General features: G+C 38.8%; 1 protein-coding gene across 3 annotated transcripts in view; it reads left to right on the forward strand.

Annotated features, from left to right (window-relative positions):
* VAMP7 (vesicle associated membrane protein 7) overlaps positions 1–15,408 on the forward strand; it is a 66,704-nt gene that overhangs the window by 16,147 nt on the left and 35,149 nt on the right. For all 3 annotated transcript variants that reach the window (XM_057538996.1, XM_007180883.2, XM_057538997.1), the window contains exons 3-4: positions 4,459–4,516; positions 6,506–6,643. In XM_057538996.1, the coding sequence (XP_057394979.1) occupies positions 4,459–4,516; positions 6,506–6,643 (196 nt within the window). The remainder of the gene's footprint in view (positions 1–4,458; positions 4,517–6,505; positions 6,644–15,408) is intronic.

The raw sequence follows: 15,408 nt of genomic DNA on the forward strand, positions 1-15,408 counted from the left end.
CTGCCATTTTTAATTAGTGCCTTCCAACTCTGGCCAAGGCAGCTTCTTCAGTTCTTGTTACTTCCCTGTGCTTGCCCAGTATTTTTAAAGGCAAAGCCCAGAAGTGGCCTGGCAGTTTATTGTTCACTGCATAGTTATGTAGCTAACCTAGCTGGAATGGAGACTAGAATTTGTCATCTCTAGCTGTGCAGCCATATGCTCAGCTAAAACTCTGTTACTCTGGAGGAAGTTATAGGACATCAGGAGACAGCTTGCAACCTTCCAGTCTACTCTTCTGGGCCACCAAAATATTAGGATGTACTCTTCTTCCCAAACATAGAGCATACCTCCTCTCTGCAGGAGGTGGCCCCAAAGACTCATCTGATCGCTGTGTCCAGCTCCAGGTCCAGACAGTCCGAGTGAGACACAGTCCTCTCCATCACGCCCAGGAGTGGCTCCTGTGGCCCATTAACAACAAACTAAAAGACAAGTCATATGATCTCCCTGTTTCACCAGCCCAACCCAATAGACATTGGTGGAATAAGAACAGCATCACCAAGTGGAAGTTGTAAACCTCGATTTAGAAAAGGGAAGAACAAGAAACACATAGATGCCACTGCTTCTTAGCAATATTCAAATAACTACTCCACAGCAATTTCAGAGACTCCTATTCTGACCTGGGTTCTGCTTTCTTGGGAGAAATTCTTCATCTTTTCTCCCTTTGTTCTCCAGGAGGCTCTTCCTGGTCCATTATCCTCTCTGGCCACATCCAGAATGGGTGTTAGTGTGTCATCTTTGGGAACTGTATAGGTTTTGTAGTCTGTTACTTCCTGGTGTAGTTTAGGGGCTAAGAAGTTACCTCTGGGTTAAATGACCTCGGTTTCTTGTGAGTATGGCTTTAGGGTTTCTTCAAAAATTTATTGGGCTCAACGATCGTGTTTCTAGTCAGTTCCCAGGAAAATGCTCAGGGAAAGCACATGTCATCTTTGTAGAGGCAAGGCTGGGAAGTAGGGCATGTTTCTTCCACTCATATTTTATCAGGCAGAACTTAGTCACTAGCCATATCTAGCTACAAGGGAAGCTAGACTATGTAATCCAACGAAAATGTGGTTATAGTGCAAGAAAGTGATGTTATCCATCTGCTGTGTCTTTCCACCTGCATCTGACCCAGTCCTACCCGGTATCCTTTGGAGTAAGTCTCTATCACTGAATTGTCTTTTCCTTTTAACCTTCTGCCTTAGTTTCTTTCCTATAATCATGTTTCATCATCCCAATCAAAAATATCTTTTATTACTGTACACCAACAGAAAAAAGTACATTTTACTGTATGAAAATCATTTCTCCCTGAAATCTGACCTTTCTCTTGCTATTTCTTTCTTTCTTTAATAGCATCACCAGTCATTCAGTTGGCTAAGCCTAAAACTTCAGAATCATATTTGACTTCTTAACCAAATCCTTGCCATTCTCCTACAGGAGGTATTTCAGTCTCCTCTATCCTCACTTGTCACAGTGTTTGTTCAGGCATTCATTGTTTCTCATTTCTAATAACCTCCTCCTAGCTGGTTTTTCTGCTTCTAGTTGATCCCTCCTTAAATCTGTATTTCACATTCCTATGATTATACTTTCTTGCTTAAAACCCATTGCTTTTAGAATAAAGCCCAAATTCAGCCTTCACAGTTTTGTCTATTCCTGACTTTTCTATCCTTATCTCTATAGAAATCTTTGTCATTCCCTGACCTATCTATGTTATTTCAAGCTTTGGTATATTTTTTTCATGATTTTGCGTCTTGGAATGTCCTTCCCTTCCTAGGTCCCCTGGTAAATTTTTGCTCCTTTTACAGGTTCCAAATGAAATACTTTCTTAATTGTCACTTTAATCCTTCTAAAAGGGCAGTTCTGATCATGTCCCTTCCTTCAGCAGGTACTCAGGGTAAAGTTCCTTAACACTACTTGAAAGATTCTTCAAGATCTGCCCCTGCTCCCTTCTCTGGCCTTATCTCTCATTACTTGAGCCCTCAGTTTTGTTCTCCAGCCATACTCAGCTATGTGCATTTCAATGCTGGGTTCTTTCTCTCTTCCTAGCCTTTGCAATAGCTATTACTTTAAAAAAATCTGAGTTTGTCTTCCTGAGCTTATATGTTTCCTCTTCTGGAAACCCCTGAACTCCAAGACTGGGCCAGGTGCCCCCTTTATGTGTGTCTCCACAGCATCCTGTGTTTATTCATATTGTAGCACTTATGATGCAGTGTTATAATTGCTATCTTTATTTTCTGTCTCTGTCCTCTGACTGTAGGCTCCTTGATGGCAAGGACCATACCTCATTACCTTCTGTGGTCTTTGCACCAACGTACTTCCAAGTGTGGTTTAGGAGAAACAAATTTTGTGGGGAAAATGATGACTTTCATTTTTGCACCTATAGTGTTTAAGTTGTCTATGGTACTCCAGTTGGATATGTCTAGTAGACAGTAGCGTATGCAGGCCTGGAGCTCAGGAGATAGGTCAGATTTAGATTTGGGAATCATTATAATTGTAGTAGCTGAAAACAGATATCGACAGCAAAACAAGAGAGTGGATGCCACCCTCCAGGGAGCGTGTGTGAGAAAAGCAGGGGGCTGAGGATGCTGCAAGACATCAACAGAGAGCGAAAGAGACTACCATATAAACCAGGCAAGCCTGGTGTCAAGAAATCTAGTGGAGAGAAAACACTTTCTAGAGGAAGGAAGTGATCAGCACTATCAAATGTGTCAGAGAGAGCCACTGGATATGCAGTGTGGAAATCATTGGTGGAGTTGATGTGAACAATTTCAGTGGTGGAGGAAGACATTTTGCCTGAGTTCCCATACCTCCTTGTAATTCATATCAAGCCTCTATGTGAACGTTAATCATACAATTCAACAAGTATTCTTGTCTGTCTACTTGCCCAGGGTAGAAATCTGGGAAGCAAAATAGACTTATCCCTCTGCCTCACCCCCAGTAGCCAGTCATCAAGTTCTATTATTTCTTCTCAGTCCCTTCTTCTTCATTGCCCATAGTACTTTAGTTTGTTTCTCTCACTGTTCTACTTCAGTAGTCTTCTGTCTGGTCGTCCTTTCGGTCAGTTCTCCACACTTTAGCCAAAGCATCCTTTTATATGGCAAATCTGATCACACTCCCAAGCTAAAACCCTTTGATGCTTGTTCATTGTTCTTAGGGTATAGCATAGTGAGGTTTGAAAGTCTTATACAGTATGGTATTTGCTTACTTACAACCTCATTTGTGCAAGCAGTTTATTTTCTCCTTACATTCTATACTCTAGTCCAGGGGTCCTCAAGCCCCAGGCTGCGGACCGGTGGTGGTCCAAGGCCTGTTAGGAACCGGACCACACAGCCGGAGGTGAGTGGCGTGTGACCAAGCAAAGCGTCATCTATTGCTCCCCATCACTCCCATCACTCACATTACTGCTTGAACCATCGCTCGCTCACATTCATTACCACCTGAACCATCCCCCCAATCGCTCGCATTCCCGCCTGAACCATCACCCCTTCCCCACCCGTGGAAAAATTGTCCTCCACGAAACCGGTCCCTGGTGCCAAAAAGGTTGGGGACAACTGCTCTCGTCATATTAACTAATTTTACTTTTAAACCCAGTATTTGCTCTTTTATCTCAAAGCCCTTAAGCTTGTTGGTCTCTCACTCTGGAACACTCTTGCTTGTTCTTTTTGCCGTCTCTTACTTAGTCTTCAGGTCTCAGCTCAGACATCACTTGCTCCAGGATGTCTTCCTGTTACCCTCTGACAAACTCTGTTAGGTGTCTCCTCTATGTCCCCACAGCACCATGTACTGCCTTTAACTCCTTATCATCCTGCTTACTATGTTGTTCCACAATTGCCTGCACTTTCATCTCTGTAAAGGCAGGGACTGATGGTTTTGCTTATTTGTATCCTCAGCACCTAGCCCAGTAACTGGTTCAAAGTAGATGCCAAATAAATGTTACTGTTGAGTATTTGGTAGAAAAAGTGTTTGCTATGAGATCTTAGGAGAAGGCAAAGAAGACTGTGTGGCCCATTTGGGGGTTATTCTTAATTACGTGTCCCTCAGATGTCATCTCTTGTTCAAACCTTAAGTATCTGGGAATTCCCTGGCGGTCCAGTGGCTAGCACTCGGTGCTTTCACTGCCAGGGCCCAGGTTCAATCCCTGGTTGGGGAACTAAGATCCTGCAAGGCACGTGGCACAGCCAAAAAAAAATGTCCAATTATGCTTTTGTAGATATTATTTTAATGGGTAATGTGCATAACATTGCACTATGTAGCTTGTTTTAATTTCTTATTTATTTCTATCAGTTTGACTTCAGAGGAACATGTATACAGGGGAGAGGGAGAATAGACAGTATCTGTAAATAATATGGTCACGTTGGCAGTACTAAAATTTCTTAAACATAGATAGAAGTGAAAGAGATATTACTCATAACCACAGTAAGTTTTATATCTTTTATTCTACAGTTATTTGTTTCATTACATCTGCCAAGACAGGATTGTATATCTTTGTATCACTGATGATGTAAGTAACTTGAAGACATGTTGCTATTTAAGTATGTGTAATGTTAATAGAGTCAGTTCTTAATTATCTGTATCTGTGGTAGGTAAAGGTGATGTGAATATAACTGTCTGTAGCTGGAAATTTTTTTTCTATACTTTGCATTTATCATATAGAGCAGCAAATCAAAAGAAAAGTTGATATCTGGGTATATGCAAATCAGCTTGGTTTTGTAGAGTTTTAGCTTAACCTCTTGTAATTTCTACATTTATTCTATTGTGTAGTGAGAATTGGTGTTCATAATTATGATTCTTTGGTATCAGACCCTCTCAAAATTTATTTATCTGAAATAGTAAATAGATTATTTCACTCCTCCAATCAATAGTGAATTTTTTTTAACGTATGTGGACTTTGGGAAAACGAAATCACAGTACATTATGATCAGCTTTGTAAACCTGTCGTTCACATTGGTAGGTTGTTGAGTATTTGTAGCTTCTAGACGGAAAATGCTCAATAACTTAATGGTGGTCATCAAGGTCCTTTCTCCTCTCTGCAATCCTAGTGTCAGCTTCTTCCTGGACACATTCCCCTTACGGTTGCATGGGGCCACATGCTTATTTATTTGTGTCCAAAAAAGATGGACTATGTCTTCTCAAGTCTCTTACTGTAGGAATGAGGAAACTTCCCAGACGCACACCCTCCCCTCCCTGTGCTTTCAAAGTGGACTTCTTTTCATGACTTACTGGCTAGGACTAGGTTACATACTTATTTCTAAATTGATCACTGACAAGAGACATGGAATTGGCATGATTGCCATAGGTCAGGGTTCTTACGTTTATTGTGTCACAGACCCCTTTGGCACTCATGGGCCCCTCCCAGAATTTTTTTAAATGTGATTATAAACAAAACCAATTATATTGAAATACAGTATTCAAAATATTTTAAATATTGATATAGTAATATATATGCTTCTTTATGAATTCATTAAATAACAAGTTCTACTCATGGGTCTAATAAATAAAAATTATTTTGATGTGGTGATGAGTATAAATAAGATTTTGAGAGATGTTTGTAACTGATGGTATATGAAAAAAAGACTTCTCTTGGTGACAAAGTCACAGGTACTGTTTAATACTTATCTGGTTTGTTACTACATTCACAATTGAAACTTGAGTTAAAGATTGGTGAAAATGATGATGAGATTTTTTTTTTCTATCCAAGTACATCAGCTCCTTGAATTTGGACCATTGACCCCACTTTAAGAACTCTTGGCTTAGACTAATCATCTTAGGTGAAATGGAGATGAGTGTCAACCACAGTGATCATCACAATGATTTATATTGCCTGATTTCACAGTGTTTTCTAAAATTATTTTTAAAATACAGCTATATCTGAAATGACTGATGTGAAAGTGCTTGGAGTAGGTGAGAAATATCACTAAATTTGGGATGGTCAGAGTTGAGTCTTATATTTCTTGAGCTCTAATTATATTTTTGTATATATGTTATACACACACACACACACACACACACTTTTTGACTGGGGCTAGATAAGGGTACATCCCTTGATCTTTTCAAATGTACCACCACTATTGAAAAAAATCAATTCAAACTTTATGTCAATAGTGTTATCTTTGTATGTGAAAGACTGTACTACTACTATGGATTTCTTAAGCATCTTCTTGCGCTGGGCTTTCTAATAGATCCTGTGAAAGATATAGATGGAGTAAAACCCAATTCCTGCTCTCAAGAAGCTAACCTAGGTACTGTTATCTTAGTTGGCAGTAATCAAACATATTTGGATTAGACTCTCAGCTCTTTCATTTACTAGTTGTTTCACCTTTGACAAGTTAGTTACCTTTTCAGAGCCTTTGTTTCTTTATCAGTAAAATGAGGTCAGTTCCTCCTCATAGAATCATTGCTTAGTAAATGTTAGCTGTTCTTATGGTTGTTGTTAATCATCCATATCATCTTTGTTTACTGTAATGTAAACTCTGTGTTGATCTCCTTTCAGGATTTTGAGCGTTCCCGAGCCTTTAATTTTCTGAATGAGATAAAAAAGAGGTTCCAGACTACGTATGGTTCAAGAGCACAAACAGCGCTCCCATATGCCATGAATAGTGAGTTCTCAAGTGTCTTGGCTGCACAGCTGGTAAGATCTTTCTCAGGATATAGTATTTGATTCATATCTTCTTTATTACCTTAAAGCACCATGAATATAGGGGACTCTGACCTGCAATGTATTTTTCTGATTGTGTTATTATATGCCAAGATAGTAAAACTTACCTGATTAAAAAAATATATACAGGGGCCATTTTAGGATGGAAAGTGAATACTTGGTGATATTCTCTATAAATGGTGGTCAGAGTATCTCAGGGTTGGGAAAGAGATTAAAGATCATCTATTTCAACTACCCATTTAATGTGTAAATCCACTCAACATGCCAAATGGCCTCTTAACCTATATATTAACCTCTACCCTCCCACGAGGCAAATTTAATTTTTGAACAGCTCAGTCAGTCATTTGAAAGTCTGTTCATCTGTATGAATACTTAATTATCTGCTCAGTCAAGTTGTACATATGTATACACCCGTGAAATACCACCCTCTTGAAGATACAAAACATCTCCATGACCCTAAAGGATCCCTCATATCCCTTTGCAGTCAGTTCCCTCCCCGTCACTCTGTGTCACTCTGCCTGAGGCAACCACTGCTCTATTTTCTGTCACCATAAATTAGTTTTATCTTTTCTAGAATTTCCTATAAATGGAATCATACATTATATACTCTTTTGTGTCTTCCTTGTTTTGTCAGTGTAAGCTTTTTGATATTCATCCATGTTGTATAAATCAGTAGTTTCCTTTTTTGCTGAGTAGTATTGTATGCATATACCACAATTTGTTTCTCCATTCACCTGTTGCTGGATATTTGAGGTACTTCCAGTTTTCAGCTATCACAAACAAAGCTGTTATGAACATCCATGTACAAATCTTTGTGCAGACATGTGTTTTTATTTCTCTTTGGTAGATACCTAGGAATGGAATTGCTGGGTCATATGGTGAATGATGTTTAATTTTATAATGAATTGTCAAACTTTTTTCCAAAGTGGTTGTACCATTTATATTCCCACTAGCACTTGCAGTGTTTCTGCATACTTGCCAACACTTGTTATGGTCTGTCTTTTTAATGTAATTCGTCCTTGTGGGTGTGTAATGATGTCTCATTGTGGTCTTAATTTGCATTTCCCTGATGACTAAGGATGTGGAGACCTTAAAAAAATGCTTACCTTTTATCCATGAAACTATTTGAGTGCAAAGACATAAGTTTTATCTATGATGGTGTTGTGAATGAGAAAAAAAGACTTACTGTAATTGAATACGTTCCTTTTCACTTCTTTTTAATACCCTTTTTGAGGATTACACTTCTAAATATGCATCCTGTAGGGATGAAGTTCCTTTAAATAGTTATAAATCTTTATTATTCAATCAGTTGGTTTGTTTCATACTTCCACTAGGAAACATTCATATATGTGAAGCTATGTAAAACATCACCAGCAAAATATATACTAGTGCCCATTTGAAAGTAAATAGGGTCAGGTTGGTGGCCAAGATGGTGGAATAGGAAGACCCTGAGCTCACCTCCTTCCATGGGCACTCCAAAATTACAACTATTTACAGAGCAACTATTGATGAGAGAGATCAGAAGACTAGTAGAAAAGATCTTATACAACTGAAGATATAAAGAAGGAACCACAGTAAGACAGAGGGGCAGAGACACAGTATAATCAAGATCCATACCTCTGGGTGGGTGACCTACAAATGGATAATTACAATTGCAGAGGTTCTCCACAAGGAGCGAGGTGTCCAAGCCCCACATGAGGCTCCCCAGCTCTGGGGTCCTCCATTGGGAAGATGAGCCCCCAGAACATTGGGCTTCGAAGGCCAGCGGGACTTAATTTCAGGAGTGCCAGAGGGCTGTGGGAAATAGACTCCACTCTTAAAGGGCATGTATAAAATCTCACATGCTCTGGAAACCAGGGCAGAAGCAGTAATTTGAAAGGAGCCTGGATCAGACCCACCTGCTGATCTTGGAGAGTCTCCTGGAGAGGCAGGAGGCACCTGGAGCTCACTCTGGGGACATAGACACTGGTGGCAGCCTTTTTTGGGAGCTTGTTCTACCATCCTTTACTAATGGAGCTCGCAAGCACCATTTTAGAATCTTCCCTCTAGCATATTAATGCCAGGACCTGGCCCTGCCCACCAGCCTATCCGCACCAGTACTGGGACACCTCAAGCCAAGCAACTAGCCAGACAGGGACACACCTCCACCCACCAGCAGGCTGGTTGCCTTAAAAACCCCTGAGCCTACAGCTACTCCAGGACCTGGCTCTGCCCAACAAAGGGCCCAGGACCTGGCCCTGAACACCAGTGTGCCTGCACTAGCCCTAGGACCCACTGGGCACTGGCCCTGCCCACCAGCAGACCAACACCAACTTCGGGACACCCCACACTCCACAGCCAGCCATCTCAGAAACTAGCTCTGCCCACCAGCAGGCCAACACCAGCTCTGGGACCCCCAGGGCCCTGCAACCAGAGACCCCAGCATCCCCTGGACCTCTACAGCCAGCTGCCTTGTGACCTGGCCCTGCCCACCAGCGGCTGACAGCCTCCACACAAGGCAGGGTCTGGCAACCAACCAGACTGGGGGCCAGCCATGCCTACCAGATTATCCACAGTAGTCAGCCAGCCACAACAGAAGGACCCACACAGCCCATGTAGGAGGTATCCCTATAACATACAGCTCTGGTGACCAGAGGGAAGTGCACTGCTGGGACTCGTAGGACGTCTCCTAGAAAAGGCCAACTTCTTCAAGGTCGGAAAATGTAATCAAATTACAAAATACATAGAAATAAAAAAGGAAATTAGGAAAAATGAAGGCACAGAGGAACATGTTCCAAACGAAGAAACAAGATAAAATCCCAGAAGAAGAGCTAAGTGAAGTGGAGATAAGCAATCTACCCAATAAAGAGCTCAAGGTAGTGATTGTAAAGATGATCAGAGAACCCAGGAGATGATTGGATTAACAGAGTGAGAAGTTAGAATTTTTTAACAAAGAGAAAGTGTGTAAACAGTGACCAAACAAAGGTGAATACAATAACTGAAGTAAATACACTAGAAGGAATCAACAGTGGATTAGATGATACAGAGGAACGGATCAGTGAGCAGGAAGACAGAGTAGTTGAAATCACTGAGGCTGAACAGAAAAAAGAATAAAAAGAATCGAGGACTGTTTAAGAAACCTCTGAAACAACATCAAATGTACTAACATTTGCATAATAGGGGTCCCAGAAGGAGAAGAGAGAGAAAAAGGGGCAGAGAACATATTTGAAAACATAGTAGCTGAAAACTTTCTTAACCTGGGCAAAGAAACATATCTAGGTCCAGGAAGCACAGAGAGTCCCAAACAGGATCAATCCAAAGAGGACCACACCAAGACATTGTAATTAAAATGGCAACAATTAAAGAAAGAATATTAAAAGCAGCTAGGGAAAAGCAAAATGTCACATACAAGGGAATTCCCATAAGGCTATCAACTGACTTTGCAGCAGAAACCCTGCAGGCTAGAAGGGAGTGGCATGATATATTTAAAGTGGTAAAAGGGAAAAACCTACAACCAAGAATGCTCAGCAAGGCTTTCATTCAGTTTTGATGGAGAAATCAAAAGTTTTACAGATAAGCAAAAGCTAAGAGTTCAGCACCATCAAACCAGCTTTACAGGAAATGTTAAAGGGGCTTCTCCAAGCAAAAAAGAAAAGGCCACAAGAAGAAATATGAAAATTATGAAAGGAAAAATCTCATTGGTAAAGGCAAATATACAGTAAAGGTAGTAAACCAACCACATATAAAGCTAGGAGGAAGATTACAAGAAAAAGGAGTAAAATCACCTATAACCACAATAAAGGATACACAAAACAAAAAAGATGTAAAATATGTCAAAACAGTAAATGTGGTGGGAGGGGGCATAAAAATGCAGGGTTGTTAAAATGCATTTGAACTTAAGAGATGAGCAACTTATAATAATCACGTATGTATATATAGATTGCTACATATAAACATTATAGTAACCACAAACCAAAAATCTATACTAGATACACACAAAAAAGGGAAAGGAATCCGAATATAACACTAAGATACTCATCAAATCACAAGGGAAGAGAGCAAAAGAAGAACAAAAAAGAAGTATAAAAACAACTGAAAAGCAGTTAACAAAATGACAGTAAGTACATACCTATCAATAATTAAATGTAAATGGATTAAATGCTCCAATCAAAAGACATAGAGTGGCTGAATGGATACAAAAACAAGACCCATATATATACTGCCTACAGGAGACTCAGTTCAGATCTGAAGACGAAAACAGAAAGTGAAGGGATGGAAAAAGGTATTCCATGCAAATGGAAATGAAAGGGAAGCTGGGATAGCAATATTTATATCAGAGAAAATAGGCTTTAAAACAAAGTCTGTAACAAGAGACAGAGAAGGACTACTTAATGATAAAGGAATCAATCCAAGAAGATACAATTGTAAATATATATGCACCCAACATAGGAGCACCTAAATACACAAAGCAAATATTAACAGACATAAAGTGAGAAATTGACAGCAACACAATAATAGTAGGAGACTTTTTTTAAAATTTATTTATTTATTTACTTTTGGCTGCATTGGGCCTTCATTGGGTTGCATGGGCTTCTCATCGTAGTGGCTTCTCGTTGTGGAGCACGGGCTCTAGGCTCGAGGGCTTTAGTAGTTGTGGCTCTTGGGCTCTAGAGCACAGACTCAGTTGTAGCACATGGGCTTAGTTGCTCCCCAGCATGTGGTATCTTCCCGGACCAGGGCTCAAACCCATGTCCCCCGCACTGGCAGGCAGATTCTTAACCACTGTGCCACCTGGGGGGCCCAGTAGGAGACTTTAACACCACACTTACCTCAATGGACAGATCATCCAGACAGAAAATCAATGAGGAAACACTGGCCTTAACACATTAGACCTAAATGGGCTTAATTGACATATATACAACATTCCATCCAAAATCAGCAGAATACACATTCTTTTCAAGTGCACATGGCACAGTCTCCAAGGTAGATCACATGCTAGGCCACAAAACAAGCCTCAGCAAATTTAAGAAAATTGAAATCATATCAAGCATTTTTCTGACCACAATGCTGTGAGGCCAGAAATCAACTATAAGAAAAAAAAACTGCAAAAGACACAAACACATGGAGGCTAAACAATATGCTACTAAACAACCAATGGATCACTGAAGAAATCAAAGAGGAAATAAAAAAATATCTGGAGACAAATGAAAATGAAAACACAATGGTTCAATATCTGTGGGATCCAGCAAAAGCAGTTTCTAAGAGGGACATTTATAGCACTGCAAGCTTACCTCAGGAAACAAGAAAAATCTCAACCTAACATTACACCTAAAGGATCCAGAAGAAGAAGAACAAGCAAAACCCAAAGTTAGTAGAAGGAAAGAAATCATAAAGATCAGAGCAGAAATACATGAAACTGAGACTAAGAAAACAATAGAAAGGATCAATGAAACTAAGAGCTAGTTCTTTGATAAGATAAACAAAACTGATAAACCTTTAGCCAGACTCATCAAGAAAAAAAAGAGAGGTCTCAAATCAATAAAATCAGAAATGAAAAAGGAGAAGTTACAACAGATACCACCGAAATACAAAGGATCATAATAGACTACTATGAACAATTATATGCCAATGAAATGGACAACCTAGGAGAAATGGACAAATTCCTAGAAATGTACAATCTCCCAAGACTGAACCAGGAAGAAATAGAAAACATGAACAGAACAATTACCAATAATGAAATTGAGTCAGTAATTTTAAAACTTCCAACAAACAAAAGTCTATGACCAGATGGCTTCCACAGGTGAATTCTACCAAACATTTAAAGAAGAGTTAACACCTGTCCTTCATAAACTATTCCAAAAAATTGCAGAGCAAGGAACACTTCCAAACTCATTCTACAGGTCAGCATCACCCTGACACCAAAACCAGACAAAGATATCACAAATAAAGAAAATTACAGGCCGGTATCACTAATGAACATAGATTCAGAAATCCTCAACAAAATATTAACAAACCGAATTCACCAATACATGAAAAGGATCATACACCATGATCAGGTGGGATTTATTCCAGAGATGCAAGGATGGTTCAGTATCTGGAAATCAATGCGATATACCACAGGAACAAATTGAAGAATAAAAACCATATGATCATCTAAATAGATGCAGAAAAAGCTTGACAGAATTCAACATCCATTTATGATGAAACCTCTGAACAAAGGGGGAACATACCCCCAAATAATAAAGGCTATATATGACAAGCCCACAGTTAACATCATACTCAGTGGTGAAAAGCTGAAACCCTCTAAGATCAGGAACAAGACAAGGGTGCCCACTCTTGCCACTTTTATTCAACATAGTATTGGAAGTCCTAACCATAGTAATCAGACATGAAAAAGAAAGAAAAGGAATCCAAATTCAAAAGTAAAACTGTCACTCTTTGTAGATGATGTGATACTATATATAGAAAATCCTAAAGATACTGCCAAAAAAACTGTTAGAAATAATAAATTCAGTAAAATTGAAGGATACAAAATTAATATATAGAAATCTGTTGCATTTCTATACACTAACAATATACTATCAGAAAGAGAAGCTAAAAAACAATCCCACTTACTATCACATCAAAAAGAATAAAATACTTAGGAATACATCTAACTAAGGAGGTAAAAGACCTGTACTCTGAAAACTATAAGACCTTGATGAAAGATATTGAAGAAGACACAGATGAAAAGATATACTGTACTCATGGATTTGAAGAATTTATATTGTTAAAAATGACCATACTACCCAAGGCAATCTACAGATTCAATGCAATACCTATCAAAATACCAATGACATTTTTTACAGAACTATAACAAATAATTCTGAAGTTTGTATGGTGACTCAAAAGTTGCAGGATAGCCAAAACAATCTTGAGAAAGAAGAACAAAGCTTGAGGTATTACACGCCCAGATTTCAAACTATACTACAAAGCTACAATAGTCAAAACAGCATGGTACTGTCACAAAAACACACATAGATCCTGGAACAGAACAGAGAGGCCAGAAATGAACCCATGCTTATATGGTCAATTAATCTACGATAAAGGAGGTAAGAATATAGTGGGAAAAAGCTGTCTTTTTCCCTATTCACCAAATGGTGTGGGAAATCTGGACAGCTACATGCAAAAGAATCAAACTGGACTACTTTCTCACACCATGCACAAAAATAAATTCAAAATTGATTAAAGACTTAAATATGAAACCTGAAACCATAAAACTTCTAGAAGAAAACATAGGCAGTATGCTCTTTGACATTGGTACTAATAATATTTTTTTGGATATGTCTCAGGCAAGGGAAACAAAAACAAAAATAAACAAATGGGACTTTATCAAATTGAAAAGCTTTTGCACAGTGAAGGAAACTACCAACAAAATGAAAAGGCTGCCTACTGAATGGGAGAAGATATTTGCAAACAGTATATCCAATAAGGGCTTTATATCTACAATGTGCAAAGAACTGATAGAACTTCAACATCTAAAAAACAAACCAACTATAAAGTGGGCAGAGGAGCTGAATAGCTGTCTTTCCAAAGAAGACATACAGATGGCCAACAGGCACATGAAAAGATGCTCAACATCACTAATTGTCAGGGAAATGCAAATCAAAACCACAATGAGATATTACCTCACACTTGTCAGAATGGCTGTTTTCAAAAAAGGCAACAAATAACAAGTGTTGGTGAGGATGTGGAGAAAAGGGAACTCTCCTGCACTGTTGATGAGATTGTAAATTTGTGCAGCCACTATGGAAAACAATATGGAGATTCCTCCAAAAGTTAAAAATAGAACTATTGTATTATCCAGCAATTCCACTCCTGGGTATTTATCCGAAGAAAACAAAAACAGTAATTAGAAAAAATTAGAAAAGGTACATACACCCCTATGTTCATCACAGCATTATTTACAACAGCCAAGATATAGAAGCAACCTAAATGCCCATCAAGAGATAAATGTATAAAGAAGATGTGGCATACACACACACACACACACACACACACACACACACACACACACACAGAGGAATATTACTCAGCCATATAAAAGAACGAAATCTTGTCATTTGCAACAACATGGATGGATCTAGAGGCTATCATGCTAAGTGAAATAAGTCAGAGAAAGACAAACACTGTATGATTTCACTTATATGTGGAATCTAAAAAACAAAACAAATGAACAAACTTAACAAAACATTAACAGAGTTATAGATACAGAGAACAAATACCTGGTTACCCGAGGGGAGAATGTTGGGGGTAGGAAAGAATAGGTGAAGGAGATTAAGAGTTATGGACTTCCAGTTGCAGTATAAGTGAGTCACAGGTATGAAATGTGCCATGTTGGGAATATAGTCATAACTATGTAATATCTTTGAATTTTGACATATCGTAACTAAACTTATTGTTGTGATCGTTTTGAAATGTGTAGAAATATCAAATCACTATGTTGTGTAACAGGAACTAACATAGTGTTGTAGGTCAATTATACTTTAAAAACAAACTCATAGAAAGAGAGATCAGAGAGGCGGGGTTGTGGGGAGGGGAATTGGATGAAGGCAGTCAAAAAGTACAAACTTCCAGTTATAAGATAAATAAATACTAGGGATATAGTGGACAACATCATAAATATAATTAATAATGCTTTATGTTATGTATGAAAATTGTTAAGAGAGTAAATCCTAAGAGTTCTCATCACAAGGAGGAAAAAAGGTAAATAGGGTTAG

This window comes from Balaenoptera acutorostrata, chromosome X (genome assembly GCF_949987535.1).
Source record: "Balaenoptera acutorostrata chromosome X, mBalAcu1.1, whole genome shotgun sequence".
NCBI lineage: Eukaryota > Metazoa > Chordata > Mammalia > Artiodactyla > Balaenopteridae > Balaenoptera > Balaenoptera acutorostrata.